Source organism: Myxocyprinus asiaticus, chromosome 19 (assembly GCF_019703515.2).
Source record: "Myxocyprinus asiaticus isolate MX2 ecotype Aquarium Trade chromosome 19, UBuf_Myxa_2, whole genome shotgun sequence".
Taxonomy (NCBI): Eukaryota; Metazoa; Chordata; class Actinopteri; order Cypriniformes; family Catostomidae; genus Myxocyprinus; species Myxocyprinus asiaticus.
Window position 1 is genome coordinate 773,499 of NC_059362.1, and position 27,528 is coordinate 801,026.

The 27,528-nt window shown below is 41.8% G+C and overlaps 1 protein-coding gene across 1 annotated transcript in view; it reads right to left on the minus strand.

The window, feature by feature from the left end:
* Positions 1–27,528, minus strand: part of LOC127410277 (monocarboxylate transporter 10-like) — a 75,258-nt gene that overhangs the window by 33,484 nt on the left and 14,246 nt on the right. The window contains exon 2 of the mRNA XM_051645465.1: positions 2,174–2,318. Within this exon, the coding sequence (XP_051501425.1) occupies positions 2,174–2,318 (145 nt within the window). The remainder of the gene's footprint in view (positions 1–2,173; positions 2,319–27,528) is intronic.

Consider the following 27,528-nt stretch of genomic DNA (forward strand, 5'->3'; position numbering starts at 1 on the left):
ATGCACCAGCTCCGCCGCAGCCCGCCCCTTCGGCCCGGCCCCGGCGTGGAGCCCACCGCAGGAAGCAGACGTCACCCGTCTCACAGTCGGCTGCTAAGAACCCATGGAGGTTGGCAAAGCGCCCCTGAGACAGGTGACCCAGGGACGAAGAAACCCACTCACCTGGAGCTGGTAAGAAGACCACTCCATCCCCCGGTGGAGGGCCGGGTGGAAAATCTTTTGTTGCCTTTTTGTTTGATTTCGCCACATGCTTAAGTGGCTGCGGTACCCAACAGTTCAGCAAAAGAGCGGTTTCCTTCCTCCCTGGGTCACATACCCGGTGTGCACGGTCGTCATCACGACTACTGTCCATGGGTTTTTCCTTGCAGGATTGGCGCTCCAGCAGTGGTCTTCCCACTCCTTAGCGCCCAGCTGTGGCACACAGCCGCCCCCGATGTGGCAGTCTCCACGGGTTACGAGGACAGGCCTCTTCCTCCCCCATCCCAGGCTGTTCCGGGGGTGGTCACAAGGAGCCAGGTAAGTGCTTCAATGTCCCTAGACTTAGCACGGCCACGATGTGGTGTGGCACCTCGAGCTCCACCCCGCCGCGAGGCCCCACCTGTAGGTATGTCCGACGACGTTGTCCCCTTGGTCCCCCTTGTGCGGAGCTTGAATGCGTGGCTTGCGCTTTCCAATCTGTCGCGATGGCTGATCCGGACTGTCTGACTCGGCTACGTGATTCAGTTCGCCAGGCGCCCGCCCAGGATCAGAGTCCTGTTCTGGGGTAGGTGCACCGCATGTGGCGGTTCCCTGTAAGGCTAACCCCATGCGATATATATCTTCCGCTAATTCGTTTCCTTGTTGGCATACTGCGTCTTCCTTGGGCAAAGCCCCTCTGCCCCAGTCTCCATGTTTGTAGTAACTCCTCCACCGTTGGGTAGGATCTACCTTGAAGACTCTCCACATGGTCGGAAAGACCATGTGACGTATTCTTCCACTTACATATCCCCCACTCTCTTTGGGCTAGGTGTGGTCTCCGTGGTGTCTTCCCCTTGGGAGGGACATCCCCCAACTAGACCTGACGGCCCAGTCAGATAATCCCCCTTCTTTTTTAGGGAGTGGAAAAAGAGAAGGGGAAAAGAGGCCACAACTGGGTTAGCCTGTCTCTATCTTTTAGGTAGTCGACTTGTCCCCAATGGGCCGTTCGATACTCATAACTATGTTGGGGGATGTTACGTGTCGACCTGGTGTGCTGGCTATGAGGCACACAGTAGTCTGCCCACCACACACCGCCAGTTCACGTAACACAGTTCAGCCAGTTGTGGCGTTTCGTATAGGGACCCCTAGTGTCACTACATCGACACAACGTCGAGTGAGTGACAGATAGGGAACGTCATGGTTACTTGTGTAACCTCCGTTCCCTGATGGAGACGTTGTGTGCCTCCTGCCACAACGCTGAACTACCCGCAGAAATGGCCGGACCTTGTCTCGGCTCCTCAGCATAAAACCTGAATGAGTGGGTGCATACCAGCTCCCTTTATACCCGTATGTCCGGGGGAGTGGCATGCAAATACCACTCGCCAATTTTCATTGGCCTTTTATCAAAGACCAGAGGTGTCTCGGGCTCCCAAGAATGACTCCTAGTGTCACTACATCGACACAACGTCTCGTTCCCTCAATCAGGGAATGGAGGTTACACAAGTAACCATGACAGTTTCTTAGGAACAGGAAAGTGTTCAGTTCATACAAGCAATCTCATATGTGAAGCATAGGATATATACTGGCATTACCTGCTCCTGGGAAGCTGACTTTTCTTGGTCATGTGCACTGAACTTGTAATTACGATATTTCTGACTCCTCTTAAAGGCCACATTGATATTTGCATCGACCATTGAAAAACCAATAAAAGTCACTCTCTAGTTTCCTCAAATTGACCCATTGTCAATTACATAATTCTTTAAAACAGTAATGCTGCTTAGCAACAAACCAAATCACAATCGATTTCAACCCAGTCAAATCAAAAGTGTTTCAACAAAATTAAATGCATTAAAATAAAAATGCTTTACAATGTTTTTGCTCATTAATATAACACAACTCAATATACACAATAAACAATAAAGTGTCTAAAGCATTAGAATAACTGCAATGAACACATAGAGATCCATGATAATAAAGTGGAGTATAATGTACTTACGTGACAAATGAACTGGCCAGAAGTCCCACAAGCCCCACGGCAGCGCCTCCAATCGCTGTTATCCGGCAACCGAGCAGATCGGTGAATACACTGACGATTGGTGAGCAGAAGAAGATCATACCCATGGAGAGAGAACCGACCCATGCTGCAAACACAAAACAGAGTGAATTATACAAATCAAACAGGCCAAGTAAAAACATTACTCAAAAGAATCAGATCACCCAGTCAGAGCTGTCACTCAAAACTCAAACTACAAGTCTCAATATTTCACCAGAAAATTCAAATGTTTCATTATGTACCGTCCCTCATTCCAAATTCCTATGTTGAATTTTTTCTGCATAACACAAAAAGCTTTTTTGAAGAATTTTCACACATTAACAATTTAAATTTCGGTCTGTTCCTCACACAAAGCTATCGTAATACTTCAGAAGATAGTGGACGGGTCATAAGGACTACTTGTAAGATACTTTTATAGTGTTTTCTTATCCTTTTTGGAGCTCACAGACACTGTTGCTGTGTGGTGAACAGCTAATTCTTCAAAAATGTCACCTTTTGTGTTCCATGGAAAAATAAAAGCATACGAGTTTGGAACATGAGAATGAGTAAGTAATGACATAATATGATATAAACGTAAGTATAAAAGCCATTGAAGACATCGTGCAGCAGTCAGTGCACATTTTCCTGATGATGCTCATGTAGGTGACACAGGTTCGAGTATGACATGTGAAGTGTCCTGATCAAATTACCCTCTCTCTACCCACTAATTTAATTTTTATACTGTATACATCCAATTAATGAGGCAAAACTTAATTGAATCAACTGACAAAATGGGATAAAGGCATTTGCAATCAAGGAGAAAGAGGGTAACAGAAAAGGCTGTCAAATTAAAATTAGAAAATCAAATATTCGCCAAATTCGCAAAAACTGTACATTTGAATTTTAGATGTATGACAAGCACTGGCGACAACTCTTGGTCGTTGCGTCTTGCTTTCTTATCAGCATCTCACATCACAAGGGGTCGTTCACACAGAACCAGTTTTGTTCATTTTGTCAACATCTTGAAACCCCAGCGTTCTGTTATATGCGTATACAACTTAATTAATGAATACACTGTAGTACCGCTTCTATTTTAAGCTTGAGTACCCTGGCAAGGGTAGGGTAACATACAGTCTATGTAAGCATTTTGAATATAATTAGAATTTTGGTCATATTTAAGGTAAAATTTAGTTCCTCAGCACTTTTGACAGCCCTAGTAACAGTCAAAAACCGATGTGTTTTGCCTTAACTGTTTATGACCTTCCCCTATTTAAAGTGTTTTTTTGACTTTACACATTGTTGGCTTATTAAGCACAACTGGTGTAATAAAGTGCATGTAAACGCAGTCAGTGTTGCAACGATTTGCGTGTTGAGTGTGCCATGCTGATGAGGTATTGATGGTTAGAGGTTTATCGGCTTCAACTGGAGGGGTTTTGGGGGGATTAAGGTTATAAAAATCATTTGAAAAAGCGCAGCACAAGCATCAAACTTAAAAAATAAAGCAATAATAGTTTTAAACAATGCACATTACATATAACTTCTCAAACAAAAACAAAAAATATATTTTGCAAAAATAATAATCGCTCTAGGGCAATGATAGAAATGTGTCAATCGGTAAAGATTTTACTATAGAGATTATACAGTAGTGTGGTAGGTATATTTACGCAGCTATTAGTGTACAGGGCTAATTGACTTTATTTACACGTAAGAACAAAAGGAACATGCAGTAATGCGAAAATACAGATGTGTCCGAAACAAGTCAAGACGTGGGAGAACTTTTTTCAAAGGGTGTAACCTGATGTGAAGTTCAGAACAACGTCGCGACTTGGTACATGAATCCAACTGATGTGCGGAATTAAGAGTTGGAACAACCCATTTAATATTAGTTTTACGGGTTTTGCTTTTAACTCGAGTGTTACATAACGTGCAGCTGAATAATCATATCTTTAATTTTGCATTCATCAAGTTGCAAATAAAAAGAGAATAAAAATAGAATGCGATGAAATGCCTTTCAATTGTAAAGTTTTTAATTCACTGGATTATCCAAAAATTAAATAAAAAAACACTATATGTTGACATACAGTTAACTGTCACCTTATGCGGTGAAAAGATTTTGGTCAAACTGCTCGGCCCTCAATAACACCCATATCAGTTATGTCATATTAGTAAACTGATCGCCAACAACCATTGGAGATCATTCGTGGCACAAATAACACAAAACACAGCTCATTTATGGGATACTGCATCTCTTTTTTATTTCGCACTAACAAACAGAAACAAAAAAACAAGGTAGAAATAATTGGGGAGAAGAGTGCAAGGGTCAATGACCACCCTTTGAACACAAAACTACGCAGAGTAAAACAATGACGCAGACAGACAGGCAGAAAGACAGACAGTATCTGTCCAGACAGCTGTCCTCTATATCAGTCACTGGTGTTACTGTACCTCAAATTAAATACATTTATTTTTCTGTGGCATATGTTAATACCCTTGATTCGGCATGGCTGTCTCTGACTGTTTACATTTTCAGAAAGGAAGTAATGTTAATCACATGATGATCAGGGTTATAGAACACTTTCTCCCTCAGTAACACGCACACACAGTACATTCTACAATTCTCTTATGTATAACATGATATTCATGTATATTTTGACATTTTGATTTATACTATTTTATTTCACAAATCACAGACATAATGTTTGATAGAAATAAACTTGGAAAGAAAGTTTGAAAAGTACTTTTGCAAGAAAAGGTTTAAAGAAAGTTTGAAAGAAAGATACTTTGAAAGAAAGAGTTCAAAAGACTAGTGCCCGACCGATATATATGTTAAGGGGTGTCTTCTCTGTAAGTTGCTAATTAGTTTGTGAAGTACATACTGGAAAGTTACTAAACAATGACCCCATCATTTTCCCTTTTCAATATAACTAATATAACATTAACCCTGTCCCTGACAACCAAGTCACTCATGTTTATCACATCTGTTTGTTATGTTAGCCAGCTATAGTTTGTCAGTGCAGTCAGTAACGCAGCAGATTGAAAGATAAACATCAGAGCATCATTTTGCAGCTCAGCAGACAACGGTGCTTTGGTGGATTGTGTCTGTTGAGTGTTGATTTCACGCTACGTTGTTACCTAGATGGTGAGAAGCAATGCTGGAAAGTAAATAAACAACGTCCATCTTTTACTCTCTGTGACAACGAGCTTATAACTAACTAGCTAACCATGTAACTACTTTCATTGTTGTCAGCGGAGTGGAAGCTAATGTGTAAACATGTATTCACAAAACTGTTTTGTTCAGGATTCACAGTTTGGTACCTCCTTCAACCGAACAATTCCAGTCGTTGCATTTATAAAATGTAATATTTAAAAGTCTGGTTTTCCACCGTTGAAAGTTTCCCCTGAACTTGTATAGCAGAATACGGTGTAACACCACTGCCACTATTTATCTCTTGATTCGGCAGGTGTAAATGCTTCTTGTTCCCTATCTGTCACTCACTCGACGTTGTGTCGATGTAGTGACACTAGGGGTCACTCTTGGGAGCCCCAAACACCTCTGATCTTTTTTAAAAGGCCAATGAGAATTGGCGAGTAGAATTTGCATGCCACTCCCCCGGACATACGAGTATAAAAGGAGCTGGTATACAACCACTCATTCAGATTTTCTCTTCGGAGCCAAGCGGTTCTATTCATTCAGCTGAATTCATCTGCCGAGTTCATTCACCTCTCTCTGCTGGATCTTACGGCACATTTCAGTGGCTTCTCCCCCTCTGCATCTGTGGTTTGCAGAGAACGCCCCTGGGTGCTTCGGCAGAACATTTAAAAGAGTATATTCTAATGGAGTATATTTACTTTCTGAAAGAGCGGCACACACGGAACATCTTTTTAAAGATGCGTCTTTTTAAAGATGCCTTTCCGTTTGTGTGTTATTCCTGGTTGCGGTCATTATCTCTCCGCTTCCGACGGCCACGATCGCTGTCTTATGTGTCTGGGCGCTGCCCACGTGGAGAGATCGTTCATGGATGGATCATGTCCTCATTGCGAGAACATGACCATGGCAACGTTGCGGTCGTGGCTTGCATTCGTAAGAAAGCAAGCCACCCCAGCGGCTCCCCGCCTCGGTCCTTATACCTACGGGTATGAGGCCGTGCCTGTTAGCACTGGGGGCAATTTGGGGACCTCAATGGGACCACCTCTGCCGGGTATCCCCCCACGGACCTCCCATTCCCCAGCACGCTCGCTTGCCCCGGTCGCGCGCTCAGACGAGATCACCGGCTCGTCTCAGGGCGAGTTCGACCCCTCATTCAGAGTCCGGGAAGAGGATGAGTTATCGAGCGCAGCATCGGAGAGCGGGCTCATCCAGTCAGGCGCAGAGGCTTCGACTGGGCTTCCTCCTTCGGGAATGGTCGCCCAGTCACAGGTTGACGTGGAAATGACGGACATGCTTTCCCGGGCGGCCACGAGTGTCGGGCTAGAGTGGAACCCTCCACTCTCCCCGGAACCCTCACGGCTCGATGATTGTTACCCTCGATGGCGGAGCAGCCAGGGGGTACTCGGTGATTCCCCAGGTGGATAAGGTGCTCGCGGTGCACTTATGTCCGCAGAGTGCTGCCACCTGGCTGCGGGGCACCTGAAACTCCAGTCCAGGGCCTGTAGGTTTACGTCATCCCTGACAGCTAGGGCCTACAGTGCCGCTGGACAAGCCGCCTCCGCCCTGCAAGCCATGGCTCTCCTGCAAGCACACCAAGCCAAGGCGCTAAAAGAATTGCACGAGGGTAGTTCTGACCCGGGATTGATGCAGGAACTGTGCTCGGCGACCGACCTCGCTCTCCGGGCGACGAAGGTCATGGTGTGGTCTCTCGGGCAGATGATGTCCGCACTCGTGGTCCAGGAGGGCCACCTTTGGCTCAACTTGGTTGAGATACGAGAGGCTAACAAGGCACGGTTCTTTGATGCCCCCATCTCCCAGGTTGGCCTATTCGCGACACTGTCCAGGAATTTGCCCAGCAGTTCTCAGCGGTGAAGCAGCAGATGGAAGCCATATGTCACATCCTGCCCCGGCGCAGCGCAAGACCCCGCACCCCGTCTGCTCATCGCCAAGGGCGTCCTCCTGCTGCGACAAAATCGGCTCCACTGCAGCCCGCTCCTGTGGCCCGGCCCCAGTGTAGAGCCCAGCACAGGAAGCAGAAGCCACCCGTCTCACAGCCGGCCACTAAGAACCCGAGGAAGGCTTCGAAGCGCCCCTGAGACGGGCGACCCAGGGGCAAGGAGACCTGCTATACTGGAGCTGGTAAGCAGACCACTCCATCCCCCGGTGGAGGGCCAGGAGGAGAATCTTTTGTTTCTTTTTCATTTAATTGTGCCGCATGCCCAAGAGGCTGCGGTACCCAAAAGTTCTAGCAAAAGAGCAGTTTCCTTGTTCCCTGGGTAACATGTCCGGTGTGCACGGCCATCATCATGACCACCGTCCATCGTCTCATCTTTGCAGGTATGGCGCTCCAGCACCGGTCCCTCCGACCCTGTGCGCCCAGCTGTGGCACAAACACACCCAAATGAGATTGAGTCCGGTGGACTACGGGGAAGAGACTCGTCCTCCCCCCTCTTTGGCCAATCTTATGGTGGGCAGCAGGAGCCAGGTAAGTGCTTCGATGTGATCCCCTTGACGTGGCACCTCGAGCTCCGCCCCGCCGTGAGGCCCCACCCGCCGGTACGTCCGACGTGATCATTCCCTTGGTCCCCCTTGCCTGGAGTTTGGGCATGTGGCTCGCGCTTTCCAACCTGTCGCGATGGCTGGTCCGGACCCTCCGACTCGGCTATGCGATTCAGTTCGCCAGGCACCCGCCCAGGTTCAGCGGCATCCGCTTCACCTCGGTGAAGGGCGAGAACGCCGCTACCTTGTGTGCGGAGATCGCTACCCTTCTGCGCAAGGGCGCGATAGAGCTGTCCCTCCAGCCGAAATGAAGAAAGGTTTCTACAGCCCTTACTTCATCGTACCAAAGAAAGGCAGTGGGTTGCGACCAATCCTGGACCTGCGAGTACTAAACCGGGCTTTGCACAGACTCCCATTCAAGATGATGACGCAAAAGCACATTCTAGCAAGCGTCCGGCATCAAGATTGGTTCGCGGTGGTAGATCTGAAGGACGTGTACTTTCACGTCTCTGTCTTACCTCGACACAGACCCTTCCTGCGGTTTGCCTTCGAAGGCCAGGCATACCAGTACAAGGTCCTCCCCTTCGGCCTGTCCCTGTCCCCTCACGTCTTCACGAAGGTTGCAGAGGCAGACCTTGCCCTGCTAAGGGAAGTGGGCATCCGCATCCTCAACTATCTCGATGACTGGCTGATCCTAGCTCACTCTCGAGAGTTACTGTGCGCACACAGGGGCTGCATGCTTCGGCACCTCAGCCGACTGGGGCTTTGGGTCAACTGGGAAAAGAGCAAGCCCTCCCTGGTTCAGAGCATCTCTTTTCTCGATTTGGAGTTGGACTCAGTCTCGATGACAGCGCGCCTCACGAACGAGCACGCACAGTCGGTGCAGAACTGTCTGAAAGTGTTCAGACGGAGAACAGCGGTTCCACTAAAACACTTTCAGAGGCTCCTGGGGCATATGGCATCCTCAGCGGCAGCCACACTGCTCAGGTTGATGCATACGAGACCGCTTCAGCACTAGCTTCGGACTCGAGTTCCGAGATGGGCATGGCGCCACGGGACACATCACATGACCATCATGCCGGTCTTTCACCGCCTCTTCAGCCCTTGGACTGACTTGGCATTTCTACAGGCAGGGGTTCCCCTAGGCCAGGTCTCCAGGCATGTCGTGGTTACAACAGACGCCTCCAAGACGGGCTGGGGCGCCGTATGCAATGGGCACACAGCCGCCGGCTCCTGGACTGGCCCGCGGCTGCATTGGCACATCAACTGCCTAGAGTTGTTGGCAGTACTGCTCACCCTGTGGAGGTTTCGGCCGTTGATCCAGGGTAAGCACGTGATGGTCCGGACAGACACACAGCGACGGTAGCATACATTAACCGCCAAGGCGGTCTACGTTCCCATGCATGTCACAACTTCCACAATATCGATGATAAGCTTTTGAGTAAGTTTCTGTATTTAGCCTGTGTTCTACAAGAAGACGATCAGGTGTGTGTCGCTAAAAATGCAAGCAGTTCGGCTTTCTCAGACTGTATGAAGTTGCTAATGTTAGCTGCCTTGCTAACGATTAGGCTACGCCAGTCACCGCGTTCCAGGTCCGGACACTGGATTGATTCCATCTAGACTGCAAGACATCATCATGACGGTTGCGACCTCTCATCGTCTCTAGTGAGCAGTATCATTCCTCAGTCACAAAGGCTTCTATGCACCCATACTTGGGCATCTGAATGTAACGAAAAATAAAAATTTAAATATAAAAATAATTTGCTGTCATTAAGCTTCAAAACTAACAGATAATCTTTTAACATTCATATCCAACTGCACTCGACTGATAAACTATTAATATTTTGATAGAAGATCCCTCAGACACCATTGCTTTGGCTGTCTCTGGGCACCCAATGCAGTTTTGTATAGACTATTTTGACTGTTTATGATTTATTTTCTAAATATCGATATCAAATGATATGAAAAAGAATATCGTGATAATATTTTTGGCCATATCACCCAGCTCAACTTTGTATCGACTACTAAACACCATCTTAGTGGCATTGGTCCACGTCATCGGTAGGTGTGACCAGGAGCACCACCTACTTTGAGGCCAACAGATTTCATCAGTTACATTAAAGGCCTCGATATACTTTCAGAGAAGTTCTTATTTGTTCTTCGTTCAGGGGTAAAAAGAAGTTCTAATTAGCCAAGCAATGGTATACCGTTTGTGAACATTCAGACATCTGCCACACTGCTGTGGGAAATGTTTAGAAGTAGAGCACGACCGATAAACCAATATTATACTTTCACAGATATATCAGTATCGGCGTATATGTTTTCCGATATGTGCAGATATGAAAACTTTTTTTTCAGAAGATATAATGCTTGGGTGATTTAGAATTGGTGATAATGTAGTCTGTCCAGCAGAGCACACTCCGACATTGCTTACAGAGCTGAGCTGATGGTGGTTCTGCAGACAGGGTGAAGTTAAACTGTGCGGAGTTAAGCGTCGTCTTCTCAGTAAGTTGCTAACTAGTTTGTGAAATACATACTGGAAAGTTAATAATCAATGACCCTATCATTTTCCCTTTTCAATATAACTAATGTAATGTTAACCCTGTCCCTGACAACCATGTCGCTCATGTTTATCACATCTGTTTGCCGTGTTAGCCAGCTATAGTTTGTCAGTGCAGTCAGTAATATAGCAGATTGAAAGATAAACATCAGAGTATCATTTTGCAGCTCAGCAGACAACGGTGCTTTGGTGGATTGTGTCTGTTGAGTGTTGATTTCACGCTACGTTGTTACCTAGTTGGTGAGACGCAATGCTGGAAAGAAAATAAACAATGTCCATCTTTTACTCTCTAACAACGTAACTACTTTCATTGTTGTCAGCTGAGTTCCACTAATGTGTAAACATGTATTCACCAAACTGTTTTGTTCAGGATTCGCAGTTTGGTACCCCCTTCAACCGAACAATTCCAGTCGTTGCATTTATAAAATGTAATATTTAAAAGTATGGTTTTCCACCGTTGAAAGTTTCCCATGAACTTGTATAGCGGAATACGGTGTAACACCGCTGCTGCTGTTTATCTCTTGATTTGGCAGGTGTAAATGCTTCTTGTTTAAAAAAAAAAAAAAAAATTTGTATTTGACTGATACTAAACAGTACTGATGTTTATTTAGCTATTTATTTTATTTTTATTTATTCTTTATTTTAATGGTCAGCATTTGACTGATACTAAACAGTACTGATGATTATTTAGCTATTTATTTTATTTTTATTTATTCTTTATTTTAATGGTCAGCATTTGACTGATACTAAACAGTACTGATGTTTATTTAGCTATTTATTTTATTTGAATTTATTCTTTATTTCAGGAGTCGGCAACCTTTTTGACATGGAGTGCCATTTTTTATTTCACTGGTCAATGGCTGTGCCAACACCCCGCCGCCCCCTCCCCCCCCATTCAGAAGTTTGAGTCCACTTGTGAAAATATTTCTATTTTACATTTTTCTAATTTAATTGTTTATTTTTAATTACAAATGATATTATCAGCATAACAGTTTGAGTGAAAATTTTGTGCAAAACCCGATGATTATGATATAATCATGATCCTGCATGTGAATTTTCACAGAGCATCTTAATTGCTTTAATGAAAGAAAACCTGTCCTTTTGTACAAAATGAGTTAACAGTTAATGTCACAAATTTGCTTTTTTGATTACTGACCACGAAATTGTGTGGAATCTTTAATATTTCTTAGATTATGTCATACATTTCTCAAAATCATGTAGGGGGCACGCAAGCAATAGTGAGAGAGGAGCAGGCTATTTTATTTATATGAAGTTTTTCGCACCTGCATTCCAATCTACATCTTGATGTAATTCTTCCTCATGATCACGCAGCGTGTTTTCATCAGCTGAGTGGGAGACTAAACACTATTAAAGTGTGACAAGACTCGCACTGAGCGTGCAAGCCATTCGCGCATCACAAGCCGATCAACTATTTAGCCATTTTCGGTGAATCACACCTGCAAAATCCTAAAACTTTATTTCCAGGTTTAATTTAGATTTTGAATAGACTTGAAAAGATTTTTGAACCCCACGATGTGGGTTTATGTTTTCTCTTTTAATCGTTTAATGTAATTTTGAATTTGAGCATGGTTTAAGGAGGGTGTACCTGTATGCTGGGTTGAAAATCTCAAGGATTAAATAAGTGGTGTTTTGAAAGCAAAAAGAAACAATTAAAACATGGAATGTAGGCTGTCATCCACGCAGCCTGACTAAAGCAAAGCAGGTGCGTTTATTCGCGAAATTAACCAAAAGTGAAGCGCTGCCGGCTCGTGATGTGCGAATGGCTTGCACGTGCTGCACGTGTCTGTTGGGCATACTGCAGTCTCATCACATTTTAACTTTATGTTTAGCCTCCCATTCAGCTCATGAAAACATGCTGTGTGATCACGAGGAAGGATTACATCAAGATCTAGATTGAAATGCAGGTGCGTTATTTATATAAATAAAATAGTCTACTCCTCTCTTGCCATCGCTGGCATGCCAGTGATTACCCCTCCGCATAGGTTGCCGACCCCTGCTTTATTTAAATGGTCAGCAACTGACTGATACTGAACATACAGTACTGATTTTTATTTTATTTTATTTATTCTTTATTTAAATGGTCAGCAATTGACTTGTACTAAACATACAGTACTGCTGTTTATTTAGCTATAATTTTAATTTATTCTTTATTTAAATGGTCAGCCATTGACTGATACTAAACATACAGTACTGATGTTTTTTAAGCTATTTATTGTATTTTTATATATTCTTTATTTTCTCAGTGTTCATTTCTAGAATTTGTTGACAATGTAATAATAATAATGTCAAATATTCTTTGATATAAATATTTGTTTAAGAAAGCAGCAACCTTTGCTCATCATCATATCGATGCAAAATCAGTGCACAATCCACATAGAAAAGGTCTGTTTTCATTCCAGCTCAAAAATTAACTATATCGGCCACCATATCGGTAATTTTCCCTCTCTAAAATCGGTATCGGTCTCATAAATCCCATATCGGTCGGACTCTACAAAAGAAAGAAAGAAAAAATAAAGTTTGAAATAAATTTTTTTTAAAAAGTTCAAAAAAAGAGTTTAAAAAGAAATTTCAAAAGTTTAAAAAGGTTGAAAGAAAATTTGAAAGAGTTCAAAAGACACTTCAAAAAAGTAAAAAAAAAAAAAAAGTTTGAAAAAAGTTTGAAATAGAAAATGTTTGAAAGTTCAAAAAAAGAAAGCTTAAAAAGAAGCTTTGAAAGTTTAAAAAGGTTAAAAGAAAACATTTGAAATAAAGAATGTTTGAAGGAAAAGTGGAAAATACACTTTGAAAGTTTGAAAGAAAGGTGTGGCAGCGGGGGCGTGGTCAAGCGTCTGTCCGGAGAGAGAGAAAGCGGTAAGGGCGCTTGCACCTGAGCTAGATTATGTGTAACACCTGTCTCTAATTCCAGTGAGCATGGGGAGAGCGGTACATATGCAGCCACGCCACCAGCAGAGAGAGAGAGAGAGTCTGGCACAAGGAAGGCCACGGAGCTCCTGAAGCTGTTACGTTCGTTCTGTTGTATTTGTGAAGCTGATGTGTTTAAATAACTACGTGCCTGTGAAGCTGATGAGTTTGTGAAGTTGTAAAGTACTGAAGTGGCCGATTAAAAGTCTTACCTGAGCCTGGAAAACCCGCTTCCCTGTGTTCTCCTTCCCTTCTGCTGTGAAGTTGCTACAAAAGGTTTAAAAGAAAGTTTGCAAAAAAGAAAGTTTGTAAGTAATAAAGTAAAAAAAAATAATGTTAAAAAGGTAATTCAAAAGACAGGTTTGAAAGACAGTTCGAATTTTTTAAAAACATTTAAAAGTGACTCCAGCCAAGTCTCCTAAGCAACCAAATTGGCCCGGTTGCTAGGGAGGGTAGAGTCACATGGGGTAACCTCCTCGTGGTCGCTATAATGTGGTTCTCGCTCTCGGTGGGGCGCGTGGTGAGTTATGCGTGGATGCTGCGGAGAACAGCGTGAAGCCTCCACACAGGCTACGTCTCTGCGGTAACGCGCACAACAAGCCACGTGATAAGATGCATGGATTGATGGTCTCAGACGCGGCGGCAGCTGAGATTCATCCTCCGCCACCCGGATTGAGGCGATTGAGTCGCTACACCACCACGAGGACTTAGAGCGCATTAGGAAATGGGCATTCCAAATTGGGGAGAAAAGGGGAGAAAAAAAAACTTTTAAAAGAAAGTAAGTTTGAAAGAAAATATAAAAGTTTGAAAGTTTATAAAAGTTGAAAGTTTGAAAGAAAAAGAAAGTTCAAAAGAAAGTTTGAAAGTTTGAAAAATGTTTAAAGGAAAAGTGGAAAAGAAACACTTTGAAATTTTGAAAGAAAGATGTTTGAAAGAAAGAGTTCAAAAGACACTTCAAAAAAAGTTCGAAAAAAGAACGTTTGAAAGAAAACGTTTAAAAGATTGAAAGAAAATTTTTGAAGAAAATTCAAAAGAAAAATATTGAAGGAAAAGTGGAAAAGAAAGACAGTCAGAAAGACAGTTCATAAGGGGTCGATCGTGAGCATCATATGGAGTAGAAGTGTTTTTCTGTGCTCCTCTCCATATTCCAAATAATTCGGTCAGTCACTTAATGTTTAATTATTTTGCCGGCATTACCTCATAATTACACTCCTCAATGTATATGGACCAAACTTTGATAACCCAACTTTCTTTAGTAAGATCTTTAATTTACTGTCTGATCTCTCTGATACACACGTGATTATAGGTGGTGATTTTAACTGTGTGTTTGATTATTTTTTTGACAGATCGGCCCAAATAAGCCAACTGCCTTCTGCCTCCTCAGTTTTAAATAACCTAATGACTTCCACGAATCTGGTTGATATTTGGAGACTGAGGTATCCCACGGATAGAGACTACTCTTTTTTTTTCTCACAAAGACACAAGTCCTTTTCAAGAATAGATTATTTCTTACTCCACTCTAAACTGATATCTAATGAGATCGCTTCAAATTATCACAATATTTTAATTTCTGATCATTCTCCGACCTCACTGGTTCTCGACCTTAACCATAAGAAGCAGCAGTATAACTGACGCTTTCATCCATCCCTGCTCTCTTACGCATAATTCAGCCAATTAATTTCCATCAAGATTTCGGAATTCCTGGAGACCAATGACAACAATGAACTGTTTAAGGAAAGACAAAAATATTTGGAGCTGGGGGAAAAGCCCCATACATTTTTTTTTTTTTAAGATAAATTTTCTTCAGAAAGTGGAAGAACTAAAGGGGGATATTGACAAATGGAGGACCCTTCCTCTTTCTATGGTGGGCCGTATACATGCCATCAGATTCTTGTACCTCTTTCAAAACCTACCCATCTTTCTGACGAGGACTTTTTTCAGGTCATTAGACCCAGTGATCATGCCTTTTATCTGGGGCTTTAACGCTCACAAAATATCAAAAATACATTTACAGAATCCAAGACAGAAAGGTGGACTAAGGCTTCAGTGCTTCTTGCATTATTACTGGGCAGTGAATGCAAGGGCCCTTGTCTACTGGCAGGAAGATTACAGAACGGAAATCTCTACCGATACTCCCCCCTGGGTTGCCATTGAAAAGAATGATGTCAAAAACAGCTCACTTCCAGCACTCACTTTTTTCAACACCTGGATTGCCTGCAACCATTAAGGTGGACAATTGAATCATTTTGATTTGCTTGAAAATATGGCAGCAAATTAAGAAGTGCTGCAGACTGACTGGCACTTCTATTCATACCCCATGTCTTACATACGGGGTGTTTCCTGCATTGAAACATTTTGGCAGCGGAAAAATAAATTCATTTACTGAGCTGGGACTGTGCTAGTGAAAATGTTTGTTTCCTACTTCCTACTTTCTTCAGGCTCTTAATAATTCAAGTTTATTTCCTAATATCAAACATCATTCAAAAAGAATGGAGGAAAACAGGAGGAAAACTTTGTCTTGGTGGTCCAGACTTTAAAGCCATTTATGTAACTGCCCTTATATTTACAGTGCAATGCCATAAGCATAGGTAAGACCATAGATGGCTCCTCATTCTGTAGTAAGATCAATGTAGCTTGTCTTTCTAAAAAAATAAATTATAGAAATAAGGTGTTAATTAAATTAAGCTTAGTTTGATTTGACATGGCACCTTAAAGTAAAAAATTCTGCGTTGAATTCAAAATGTTCCATAAACTTAGATGGTGAAAAATAACTCTCTAGTAACTTGATAATAACTTAATAACTTTCAAGTAAACATGAAAAGCAATTAAGTAATTATGTTATATATTAATTAAATGCAATTATGTAATAAACCAACAACTTCAAGCATGTGGTTGACGGTATATGTCAGTCGCCAGAAAAAACCCGGCAATTACAAACATCTCTCACAAGGGGTTGGTTGCAACTGGGCCCTGGAGTCTGTATCTGAGGGGTTTTTCTCTTTACTTCTGTAATCAACTCAAGTTACCTTTAACCTTCACCAACCCCACTGTAAAAATAGTTACACTCATCTACAACAACATTATCAACCACCAAAACAGAGGACGAGAAACCATCTGCATCCAGTGAGAAAGAACGTTCAACAACATTAGTATGGAAACGGCACACCGAATGTTTCAGTTTTCCTCACTTTGCATCAGGTTGTCTGTGTTGTTGTTTAATGATTAATCATGTACTGTCTGCACCAATGCTCATCACCTCGGTTTCACGTCATGATGTGACTCATGTGTGCCATGATTCCACAGACAAACTACACAGGTGGAATCACAATGTTAGCACAGCAAACAAACTTGGGCTCTAAGAACTCATGTCCTCAAACATCAACTTCAAACTATGAATAGTGCAAATCCCTATCTAGCCCTATCGCAACATTCATCTGTCAAAACAAAGAGAGGTCGTCCATTTAAACCCGATCAACAGCATCTGTGGAATGAACATATTTAGAAATGCACTTACAACAAACTGAGGGATAAGTCAAAATTATATTCGGAGATAAATGACACCATTTACTGAACAGCTGCAACACCTTTGTGTGTGCTATTTTAGTCTTATTAACCTTCCACATTCTAGTTTAAGCAGGCCCAATCAGTGCTGCAATAATTAGGTGGCATTACTCAATTTGAACCTCAAACAATGGAGAGTAATACATGCATAGTGTTGGCGACAAGTGTTTAGACAAGATCATGGAAACGTTTAACCATGGACGGAGAAAAACACTAGAGAGATACATCAGTAAACATCACGCTGGCCTTCATTGTCTCCTCTTCCTGAATAGCACAAATAAGCATCACTGTTCCAAACACATTCAGTGGAATCACATCTAGTCCATTTCCCTGTGTTTTGCGTGATTAGATTGCCAAGAGACCAAGAGTCAGGAGTTCAAGGGCAACTAAATTTAAGGTCAATGAATTTTGGCCTTAACAGGACTACAGTAACAACAGACCGCTGAAGGGACATGTTAGGTTATCTGACTTGCACAATTAGAGACATGTAAATATATCTGAGGAAGTTTGGAATGAACCGCCACATCCTCACACGGTTCTACACCTGCACTGTGGAGAGCATCCTGACTGGCTGCATCTCCGCCTGGTACGGCAATAGCACCGCCCACAACCGCAAAGCCCTGCAAAGGGTGGTGCGAACTGCCAGACACATCATCGGAGGTGAGCTTCAATATATACTACTATATATACTTTTTTATATATATTTATTTTTATTTTTTATTTTTATTGAATAATGTGTATCTATATAGTGTGTATTGTATACTGTACAGAGTATGTTATTATTTGTATATTGTTGAGTGTAATTATGTGTATAACAGATGTTTAAATTGTGTTGTGTTAATTTGATGTTATTGTAAATTGGTATATGTCTCATCACTGTCACGACTGCTATGTTGATCGGAACTGCACCCAAGAATTTCACACACCATTGCACTTGTGTATATGGCTGTGTGACAATAAAGTGATTTGATTTGATTTGATTTGATATCTGTAATGATTTTACAAAGGAAAAGGATGAAAACAATAAGATGTTTTCAAGGCAACAAGTCAAGTCATTTATATTTGTATAGCACTTTTCACAACACACATCATTTCAAAGCAGTTTTACAGAAAATGAAACACCCTAGCAACTGCCCAGAACACCCTGGCAGCCACTTAGCAATGCCATAGCAACAACCCAGAGCATCCTAGCAACAGCTAAACACCACTAAGTATAGCTAAGTACACCTTTGCGACTGTATTGCCACATCCTGGAAAACACCGACAACACTCAAGCAACTATCCGTATCAACCTTGCAACCACCAAAAAACATTCTTGCAAACACAGAGCAACAAGCTAAAAAAATACCTCAGAATACCTTGTCAACCACATAGTACAGTGTTTCCCATTAATTACCTAGACTGTGGCGGCCCGCCACAGTTTCATAATGAACCCAAAATATTTCTTTAACGTTGTTTTGTGCCACTGCTTCGGGAAAGAATCTCTCACTCCTAGTCAGTCAGGGAGTTCACTTGGTTATACTTCTGCGAGTGCAGTAAAGACAAAATATACTTCTATTCAAGATCTATTCTCTAAAAGCAAGTCTAAACATCTTATATGCTGCTTTTCAGGTGAATGCATCTTTTTTTAAAGGATTTTTAGATATTTTAAAATATTTGTATTTTTAATATTATATTCAACATTCTCAGATTAAAAACATATATATATATATTCTGCAGTATAGCTGCTAAAGTAAATGTACGTGTTTTAAAGGAGTTTTAGATATTTCTATTGGAAAACAAAAACAAATCAAAAACGTATTTTGTTGCGGTGTATAATGGGGCGAAGACTACCCTCTCTCACCTTTCTGTTCACTTCCATCCATCTTTAACTCTCTCTTATTAATAAAGCTGCGTATTGCCAATTTTCTTCACGATAAGAAATGCACAGTGACACATATATTATGATTCAATAAGTCACGAGCCATCACGTTATAATCTAGCTGCAGCAAGCGCGCATGAGGGATGAGCGTCCTCGTGACAGAGTGTGCATCAGCCAGGTGCAGTTTCAATCTCTCCCCCTTAGATTGAGACATTCACTCAACTCATAGAAGAGGCGCTGACCGCACAGAGAAATGCCAGTTTCAGAGTTTGTAGTTATTTACATGATCTGCTTCTGTATTATTTGAACTTTAATAAAGCTATAATGCATTAAATAGAACTGCATTAAAGATGTAAAGCCAGGGTGTTTCCTTTAAAGAGCTCCAGCTCCACTTATTCCACAGTGAGAGTGCTTCTGTATTTACTTATTTTGTATTCCCTCATACTTTGCGATCTACATCACCTGAAGCTGTGAAAGTTTAGAGCGCATCTGGACTGAGATCTGTGTAATTCTTCCTCTCCTCAGTCAGGCGTGAACTGCAGTGCTGCTCTCACGCATCATCATTTAATGAGTTTAATGTGATCACGTTACATTAAATGACATCAAATGACTATTCGACAATGATAATTTTTTAATGTCAATGTTATCGCTAACATCGACTAATCATTTCAGCCCTAGCTGTCAGTCTCCTCGCTTATGTCGACTGACATATCCGGCTGCTTGTCATGAAAAACAATGTATAATGCATGTAACGTTATATCTAGCTAGCTAACGTTAGCTAATGATCTAACCTTAACGTTATTACCAGCCGCTCTGACAATGTAACTATTTTCAGCATCTGAGGGGCAAGTTGGAAATGACGATGTGTCCTCCTCATCCAGTATATTTTTTATTTTCTAAAAAATAAACCAGTTCAACACAGGTAACCACTTTTGCTTAATTTCTTTGATGGCTCAAATGTGTGCTCTAGTCGATTTTGTGTTTTGACCATTTGTGAACTGTGTTAAACTTTTTTGCCGTGTCATCACCATTCATATCGATACAAGCAATGAGTTTATGATTAAATTACTACTAGAGCACAAAATTGTTAACAAGAGCACAAAGTTCTTCATAGATCTAGACTCTTAATTTTGCTCTCAAAGTGCACCAGATTGATGCATTTAACTTTAAAATGTACAAAACGTTCTTATGGGGGAGCATGTCCCCGGACCCCCCTAGAGGGTCTGAGGTCCACCCACCACAGTCTCACAAAATCCTGTGGGTGAGTAACACCTTGGCAACCACCTACACCAACACCCAACCCTAGATATCTTGGTGGCAGATTTTGCACTGGCATGTAAAAATGTGGTTTATTTCATACAGCTGTGGTGCATTTTCTGCTTTTCAGGAGTCATGTAAACCACTGGGGCTGGATGTCCATACATATTTCTTGATTCAATTCTGATTTACAAGCTCTTGATTCGATTCCGATTTCGAATCAATTCAATATCGATTCATATGGGTATATTTCAGTAATAATGTCTCTTTTGCTTACATATGAAATAAATTCTCTCTCAGCTAATGCTGTTAATTATATAGGGACCTTCTAAGTAGGTAAAATATGAAAATATTAATTTTACTAATGATATTTTATTAGTTTTTCATCAAATGAACAAATCCAGGTATTCAATCAATAAATATGAAATTATTTGCATATATTACATTTTGTTACATGTTTATTGTTTTATTGCATAATTTGTACTATTTACAGATATTTACATTGATTTGTTAAACAGGTGCTAAAACCGATACTGTCTCTTTAAGGAAACCGTCAGTTCTGTAAAGAGCGTCTGTAAACGAGCGTATGTTAACAAGAGAGACTCAAATTTGAAAGAATCTCATCTGTCCTACGTGTGATTATTATTAAATGTGTCTGTTGTTTTTAATCAACAACTGACCGTAAAGAACAGGAAGGATATTAAAATGGATTGTGTGGATCTCGTCTTTGGATACACATTACACGGAACGAGTCAAACCAAACTTTTACTCTTAACACAGAGAAAGGATCTCGCAGCTGAATTTCTTCTCCACTATACTACACAATCTCAACATTTACCAGCCAAATATATACATTTTTAATTGCATAGCGCAAAATTTGGTTGCAAATGCAAGTGATTTCCTCTCATTGTAGTGGAGGGTTGCATATAGAGTAAAAGATCTATGGCTTCTGAGAATCAATATCAAATCGACCTTTGATTTTGAATTCTTGTGAGATACAAACCAGCAACTATCTAGTTACCAGCCTTGGGTTTTACCCACTACACCACCCACTCAGTAGTTACACTTTATGGATGCTGCTGACAATAATACAACAACATTGCAAAATTCAAATGAAGCAACAATGCATCTGAAGCAGTGTTTCTTGAAAAAAGAACAGCCCAGCATGAATGAAAAACACAGGTTTCTAAAAGCATGCATGCCACTGTTCTGTACTGCAGTGGTTATCAACACTTTTCCTGGAGGCCCCCCAACACTGCACATTTTGTATATCTCCCTTTTCTGACAAACCCAATTCAGGTCTTGGAGTCTCTACTAACGAACTGATGAGTTGAATCAGGTGTGTTTGATTAGGGAGATATCCAAAATGTAAAGTGTTGGGGGGCCTCCAGGAACAGGACGGAGAACCACTGCTGTACTGCATTTCAAAGGACTCATTACGAACTACATTTATGATCCATTTTCATCCCCTGAGCACCAGAATTGGGCCTTAGGCCATGTGTCCACCAACGCGTTTTTTGCTAGTTGAAAATGTCAGGCGCTCTTCTGAAAACGCCCAGCTGGGAGCGCTTGAGAGCACTTTGGAGGCACAGCGTTTTGGTTGCTATGATATGGAATATCCGTGGAAGTAATGTGTTGCAAGTACCTAATTTTGCAGATAGTTTGTGTTATCAACAAGTACTGAATGTAAAAATGTCGGCACAAGGTAGAGTACTTGCTCTGGCAAGGAGGAGGTAGGAACCAGCTAAACAGTTATCGTAAAGTAAGTAAGTTTAATGATAAAACTCAACATAAAACAAACATAAACAAACGCAGATACACATGCAACGTGGCCGCGTGCGTCTCTCTCTCTCGAACTGGCGCCTCCGGCTCGTCTTTATCCCCCTCCCTGCTGATTAGCCCAATCCAGGGCTGGCTGTGTATCCTCACGGCCCCGCCCTCCTCCTCGTCACAGATACGCTGGCCTCAGGAAAAAACGCTTTGGCAGACACACGGCCTTAATGTGTTTTTTCAACATCTGGGCTTGATAGCAGAGGGTTAGGACTTTATCCTCCACCAGATCCAAACCGCTGCCCCTCAGGCTTTTCCTGAATATCAAAGAGGATTTTACGGGTATTCGACAGAGATGAAACCTTCTGTTGTGGCAATTCCAGCTCTGGACATTTCCTAACCCAAAGTCCCTTCAAGGAAGGTCAGGTCAACATCTTTGGAACGCTCTCGGGCAGATATTTTTCTATGTAAATAAGCGGCATGCAAGAGCAGCTCCTAGCTACTTGAATGGGGAAAGACCGAAATCTCCAAAATAGTCAGTCAAGATTACAAACAAAGACCATATTTCAAATCAGCAGTATAATCTGAAAAGAGTGGTATCATAAATTGTGCTTCTTTAGCTGAGAAGTGCATGTGCATTATTGAGTAAACTGACAGGTGATTGGCTGACTATCAAAAAGTGAAGGCAGGAACTCCATTCCTACAGCCAACATATTCAGAATTACAGTTGTTATACTATCATATTCCTCTTAGTATGCGATTCAAAACATATCTCAACACTTTAATGATGACTTTGCAAAATTTGTTTAAAGCTGCACTATGTAAGATTTGTTTATTAAAAATGAACACATTGGCATTACTGATTAAGTACTTAAACAATCAGTGTTCAAAACAATGTTCTTACCCCCATTCACTACGGTAAGCCTATAAAAATGATTTGTATTTTGAGCTGTCGGGCCGTATTTGGTGTGAAATCGCTGGCTTATGATGTACATCCTTGCGTCATTACGTCATGTCTGTAAACACAGGAAAGAAAGACCGGCTGTCTCATGTTCCGGCTGGAGAAACTAGGTTCAGTTCAGTCAGTCACACTCACAGAGTTCAGGACAGCATCACAGCAATCTGGATGATTTTTATCTGTTATCCGTTAAGTGAAGTTGTTTACCTGCTATAATGCTTGGATATGTTGTCTGGTAGTGTTGTTGAAGCTAATATTGCTTGTCATGCTTTAATGAATCGAACGTTACTCGTGTGTTAACAGATTGTGATGTATCTACATGGTCCGGTGAAGTTACTGTGACATGTTTAATATGGATGACTTCCGAAACTGACTTTTGTTATACTGCATATTTAAGCATATTATTTTTATGGTAAGTATATTTTATCACCATCATTATTGAATCCACGTTTTATGTTTTCGGTTTTACTGTTATTGTGTGCATTGCATAGACATGCTATTGTAGTAACTGAGGATGGACAATATAGTATAAAAATAATAAAGTCTTCTATTTAACTCATATCAGCCATTTCACGAGTTTAACCTCTTAAATTGAAGATTGGAGTACAATTCAAAAATTAATAGTAGATAAAACATTTGAATAATCATATTAAGATCTACTGGTGGTGGTAGGGGGACCCCCCTAGTCAGACGAAGAGAGAACCTATTGCTCAGCCTAAATGTTATAATGCCCCCCCCCTCCCCTCCACCAGTAAGAGCCCTGTGTATCAATATTCTAATGCCAACATTTACATTTTTCAAATGGGAAAAGAGTGGTCACCACTCAAGCAAGTGTGTACTGTGACATTAGGTCAATTAACATTCATTTAGCTATTCTATTCGACTCAAATACAAAGTCAGAGTGAGCTAAAAAGTCTATACATTGTTTAATTAATAAGGATGTCCAAACAGATCCTCCGTACAGCAAGACCGCAAGGGTTTTCATGTAATGATAAACACATCAAAACCAAGGTACAATACATCAATATCTCAGTTTTAAAAAGCAATACACAATATATTGCATCACAGAAATCAATATAATATTGTGTCACCAGACTGATTCCAACCCCTGGGCCACATTGCAAGGAAGTCATAGAAACAAATTCACAATAAATATGGTGATAATGCAAAAGCTCAAGACTAAAACTACTCATTGGCTTCAGAAACCCATCCAGATCATTATAAATGGCCTCAAAAACATTTGATTAAATTCAGTTTTAACCCGCAGCACTTCCCCGCCCCAAATCTACCCCTTATCAACACACTGACCAGATGCTGCAGGGCTCCATAAGGCCATTTGCCAAATCTACGTTCCCACACACTGCTGAAGCTGTAGGGTGATGTTGCCACTGTCATGCAGAGCCGCAGCGATTGGTGCTTCAACAGGACATTCCTTTAGGCTCATGGTTCCCATGTTTAAGCTATCTATTTATCTGCCAGCAACCTTCAACTAAACAGTGAGTCAACAGAGATCAAATGCTCTGTTGACGATTAACTAACCTGTGCAGGAGCAGAGAGAGACGACACCGTTGGAAAGCCACAGTGCATGTGTCGTCAATGGCGAACTCCACCTGCTTCATCCCAGATAACTCCAAGGCCAATCCCATGAATGACTGCTTGTGTATATATCAAGGAGGCACTTCTGGGGAAGACTGTAACCACACACTCAGGATGGACCTTAGTCAGGATTTACAGTGCATCTGGAAAGTATTCACAGCACTTCACTTTTTCCACATTTTGTTATGTTACAGCCTTATTCCAAAATGGATTAAATTCATTATTTTCCTCAAAATTCTACAAACAATACCCCATAATGACAATGTGAAAGAAGTTTGTTTGAAATCTTTGCAAATGTATTAAAAATAAAAAAATAAAAAAATCACATGTACATAAGTATTCACAGCCTTTGCCATGACACTCAAAATTAAACTCAGGTGCATCCTGTTTCCACTGATCATCCTTGAGATGTTTCTACAACTTGATTGGAGTCCACCTGTGGTAAATTCAGTTGATTGGACATGATTTGGAAAGGCACACACCTGTCTATATAAGGTCCCACAGTTAACAGTGCATGTCAGAGCACAAACCAAGCCATGAAGTCCAAGGAATTGTCTGTAGACCTCCGAGACAGGATTGTAACGAGGCACAGATCTGGGGAAGGGTACAGAAAAATTTCTGCAGCATTGAAGGTCCCAGTGAGCGCAGTGGCCTCCATCATCCGTAAATGGAAGAAGTTTGGAACCACCAGGACTCTTCCTAGAGCTGGCCACCCGGCCAAACTGAGTGATCGGGGGAGAAGGGCCTTAGTCAGGGAGGTGACCAAGAACCCGATGGTCACTCTGACAGAGCTCCAGCGTTTCTCTGTGGAGAGAGGAGAACCTTCCAGAAGAACAACCATCTCTGCAGCACTCCACCAATCAGGCCTGTATGGTAGAGTGGCCAGACGGAAGCCACTCCTCAGTGAAAGGCACATGGCAGCCCGCCTGGAGTTTGCCAAAAGGCACCTGAAGGACTCTCAGACCATGAGAAACAAAGATTGAACTCTTTGGCCTGAATGGCAAGCGTCATGTCTGGAGGAAACCAGGCACCGCTCATCACCTGGCCAATACCATCCCTACAGTGAAGCATGGTGGTGGCAGCATCATGCTGTGGGGATGTTTTTCAGCGGCAGGAACTGGGAAACTAGTCGGGATCGAGGGAAAGATGAATGCAGCAATGTACAGAGACATCCTTGATGAAAACCTGCTCCAGAGCGCTCTGGACCTCAGACTGGGGCGAAGGTTCATCTTCCAACAGGACAACGACCCTAAGCACACAGCCAAGATAACAAAGGAATGGCTACAGGACAACTCTGTGAATGTCCTTGAGTGGCCCAGCTAGAGCCCAGACTTGAACCCGATTGAACATCTCTGGAGAGATCTGAAAATGGCTGTGCACTGACGCACCCCATCCAACCTGATGGAGCTTGAGAGGTCCTGCAAAGAAGAATGGGAGAAACTGCCCAAAAATAGGTGTGCCAAGCTTGTAGCATTATACTCAAAAAGACTTGAGGCTGTAATTGGTGCCAAAGGTGCTTCAACAAAGTACTGAGCAAAGGCTGTGAATACTTATGTACATGTGATTTTATTTTTTTTATTTTTTTTAAAAAAAAATTTATTTAATACATTTGCAAAGATTTCAAACAAACTTCTTTCACGTTGTCATTATGGGGTATTGTTTGTAGAATTGAGGAAAATAATGAATTTAATCCATTTTGAAATAAGGCTGTAACATAACAAAATGTGGAAAAAGTGAAGCGCTGTGAATCCTTTCCGGATGCACTGTATGCTATATTTAAAGGTGAACGGTGTAACTTCTGCAACACTAATGTCACCTAATGGAACTGCAAAAATAATGACTGTTTGTAATGAGTGTCAAACAGGTTTCCAGAACACTCCCCATGTCTTCCATTGATCGGGCAAACAGATAGTGCCGCATGACACAACTGGTTGAGCCAATGTTGCTGTGTTGGGCTGGAAGGAACACTCAAACATGTCACTCCATTATCATCCAAAAACTAAACTATGCTAAGCAATAACAGTGGTAATGAAGGGTCTTTTACCATCTTCTCACATTTCTAATTGGAATAAATTTGATTCAAATGTAGCTTCTTAATAATTACACCGTCTTTGAGTAAGTTGTTCCCTACAGGTGCATCTCAATAAATTAGAATGTCGTGGAAAAGTTCATTTATTTCAGTAATTCAACTCAAATTGTGAAACTCGTGTATTAAATAAATTCAGTGCACACAGACTGAAGTAGTTTAAGTCTTTGGTTCTTTTAATTGTGATGATTTTGGCTCACATTTAACAAAAACCCACCAATTCACTATCTCAAAAAATTAGAATACATCATAAATTTTTAGTGAATTGTTGGCCTTCTGGAAAGTATGTTCATTTACTGTATATGTACTGAATACTTGGTAGGGGCTCCTTTTGCTTTAATTACTGCCTCAATTCGGCGTGGCATGGAGGTGATCAGTTTGTGGCACTGCTGAGGTGGTATGGAAGCCCAGGTTTCTTTGACAGTGGCCTTCAGCTCATCTGCATTTTTTGGTCTCTTGTTTCTCATTTTCCTCTTGACAATACCCCATAGATTCTCTATGGGGTTCAGGTCTGGTGAGTTTGCTGGCCAGTCAAGCACACCAACACCATGGTCATTTAACCAACTTTTGGTGCTTTTGGCAGTGTGGGCAGGTGCCAAATCCTGCTGGAAAATGAAATCAGCATCTTTAAAAAGCTGGTCAGCAGAAGGAAGCATGAAGTGCTCCAAAATTTCTTGGTAAACGGGTGCAGTGACTTTGGTTTTCAAAAAACACAATGGACCAACACCAGCAGATGACATTGCACCCCAAATCATCACAGGCTGTGGAAACTTAACACTGGACTTCAAGCAACTTGGGCTATGAGCTTCTCCACCCTTCCTCCAGACTCTAGGACCTTGGTTTCCAAATGAAATACAAAACTTGCTCTCATCTGAAAAGAGGACTTTGGACCACTGGGCAACAGTCCAGTTCTTCTTCTCCTTAGCCCAGGTAAGACGCCTCTGACGTTGTCTGTGGTTCAGGAGTGGCTTAACAAGAGGAATACAACAACTGTAGCCAAATTCCTTGACACATCTGTGTGTGGTGGCTCTTGATGCCTTGACCCCAGCCTCAGTCCATTCCTTGTGACGTTCACCCAAATTCTTGAATCGATTTTGCTTG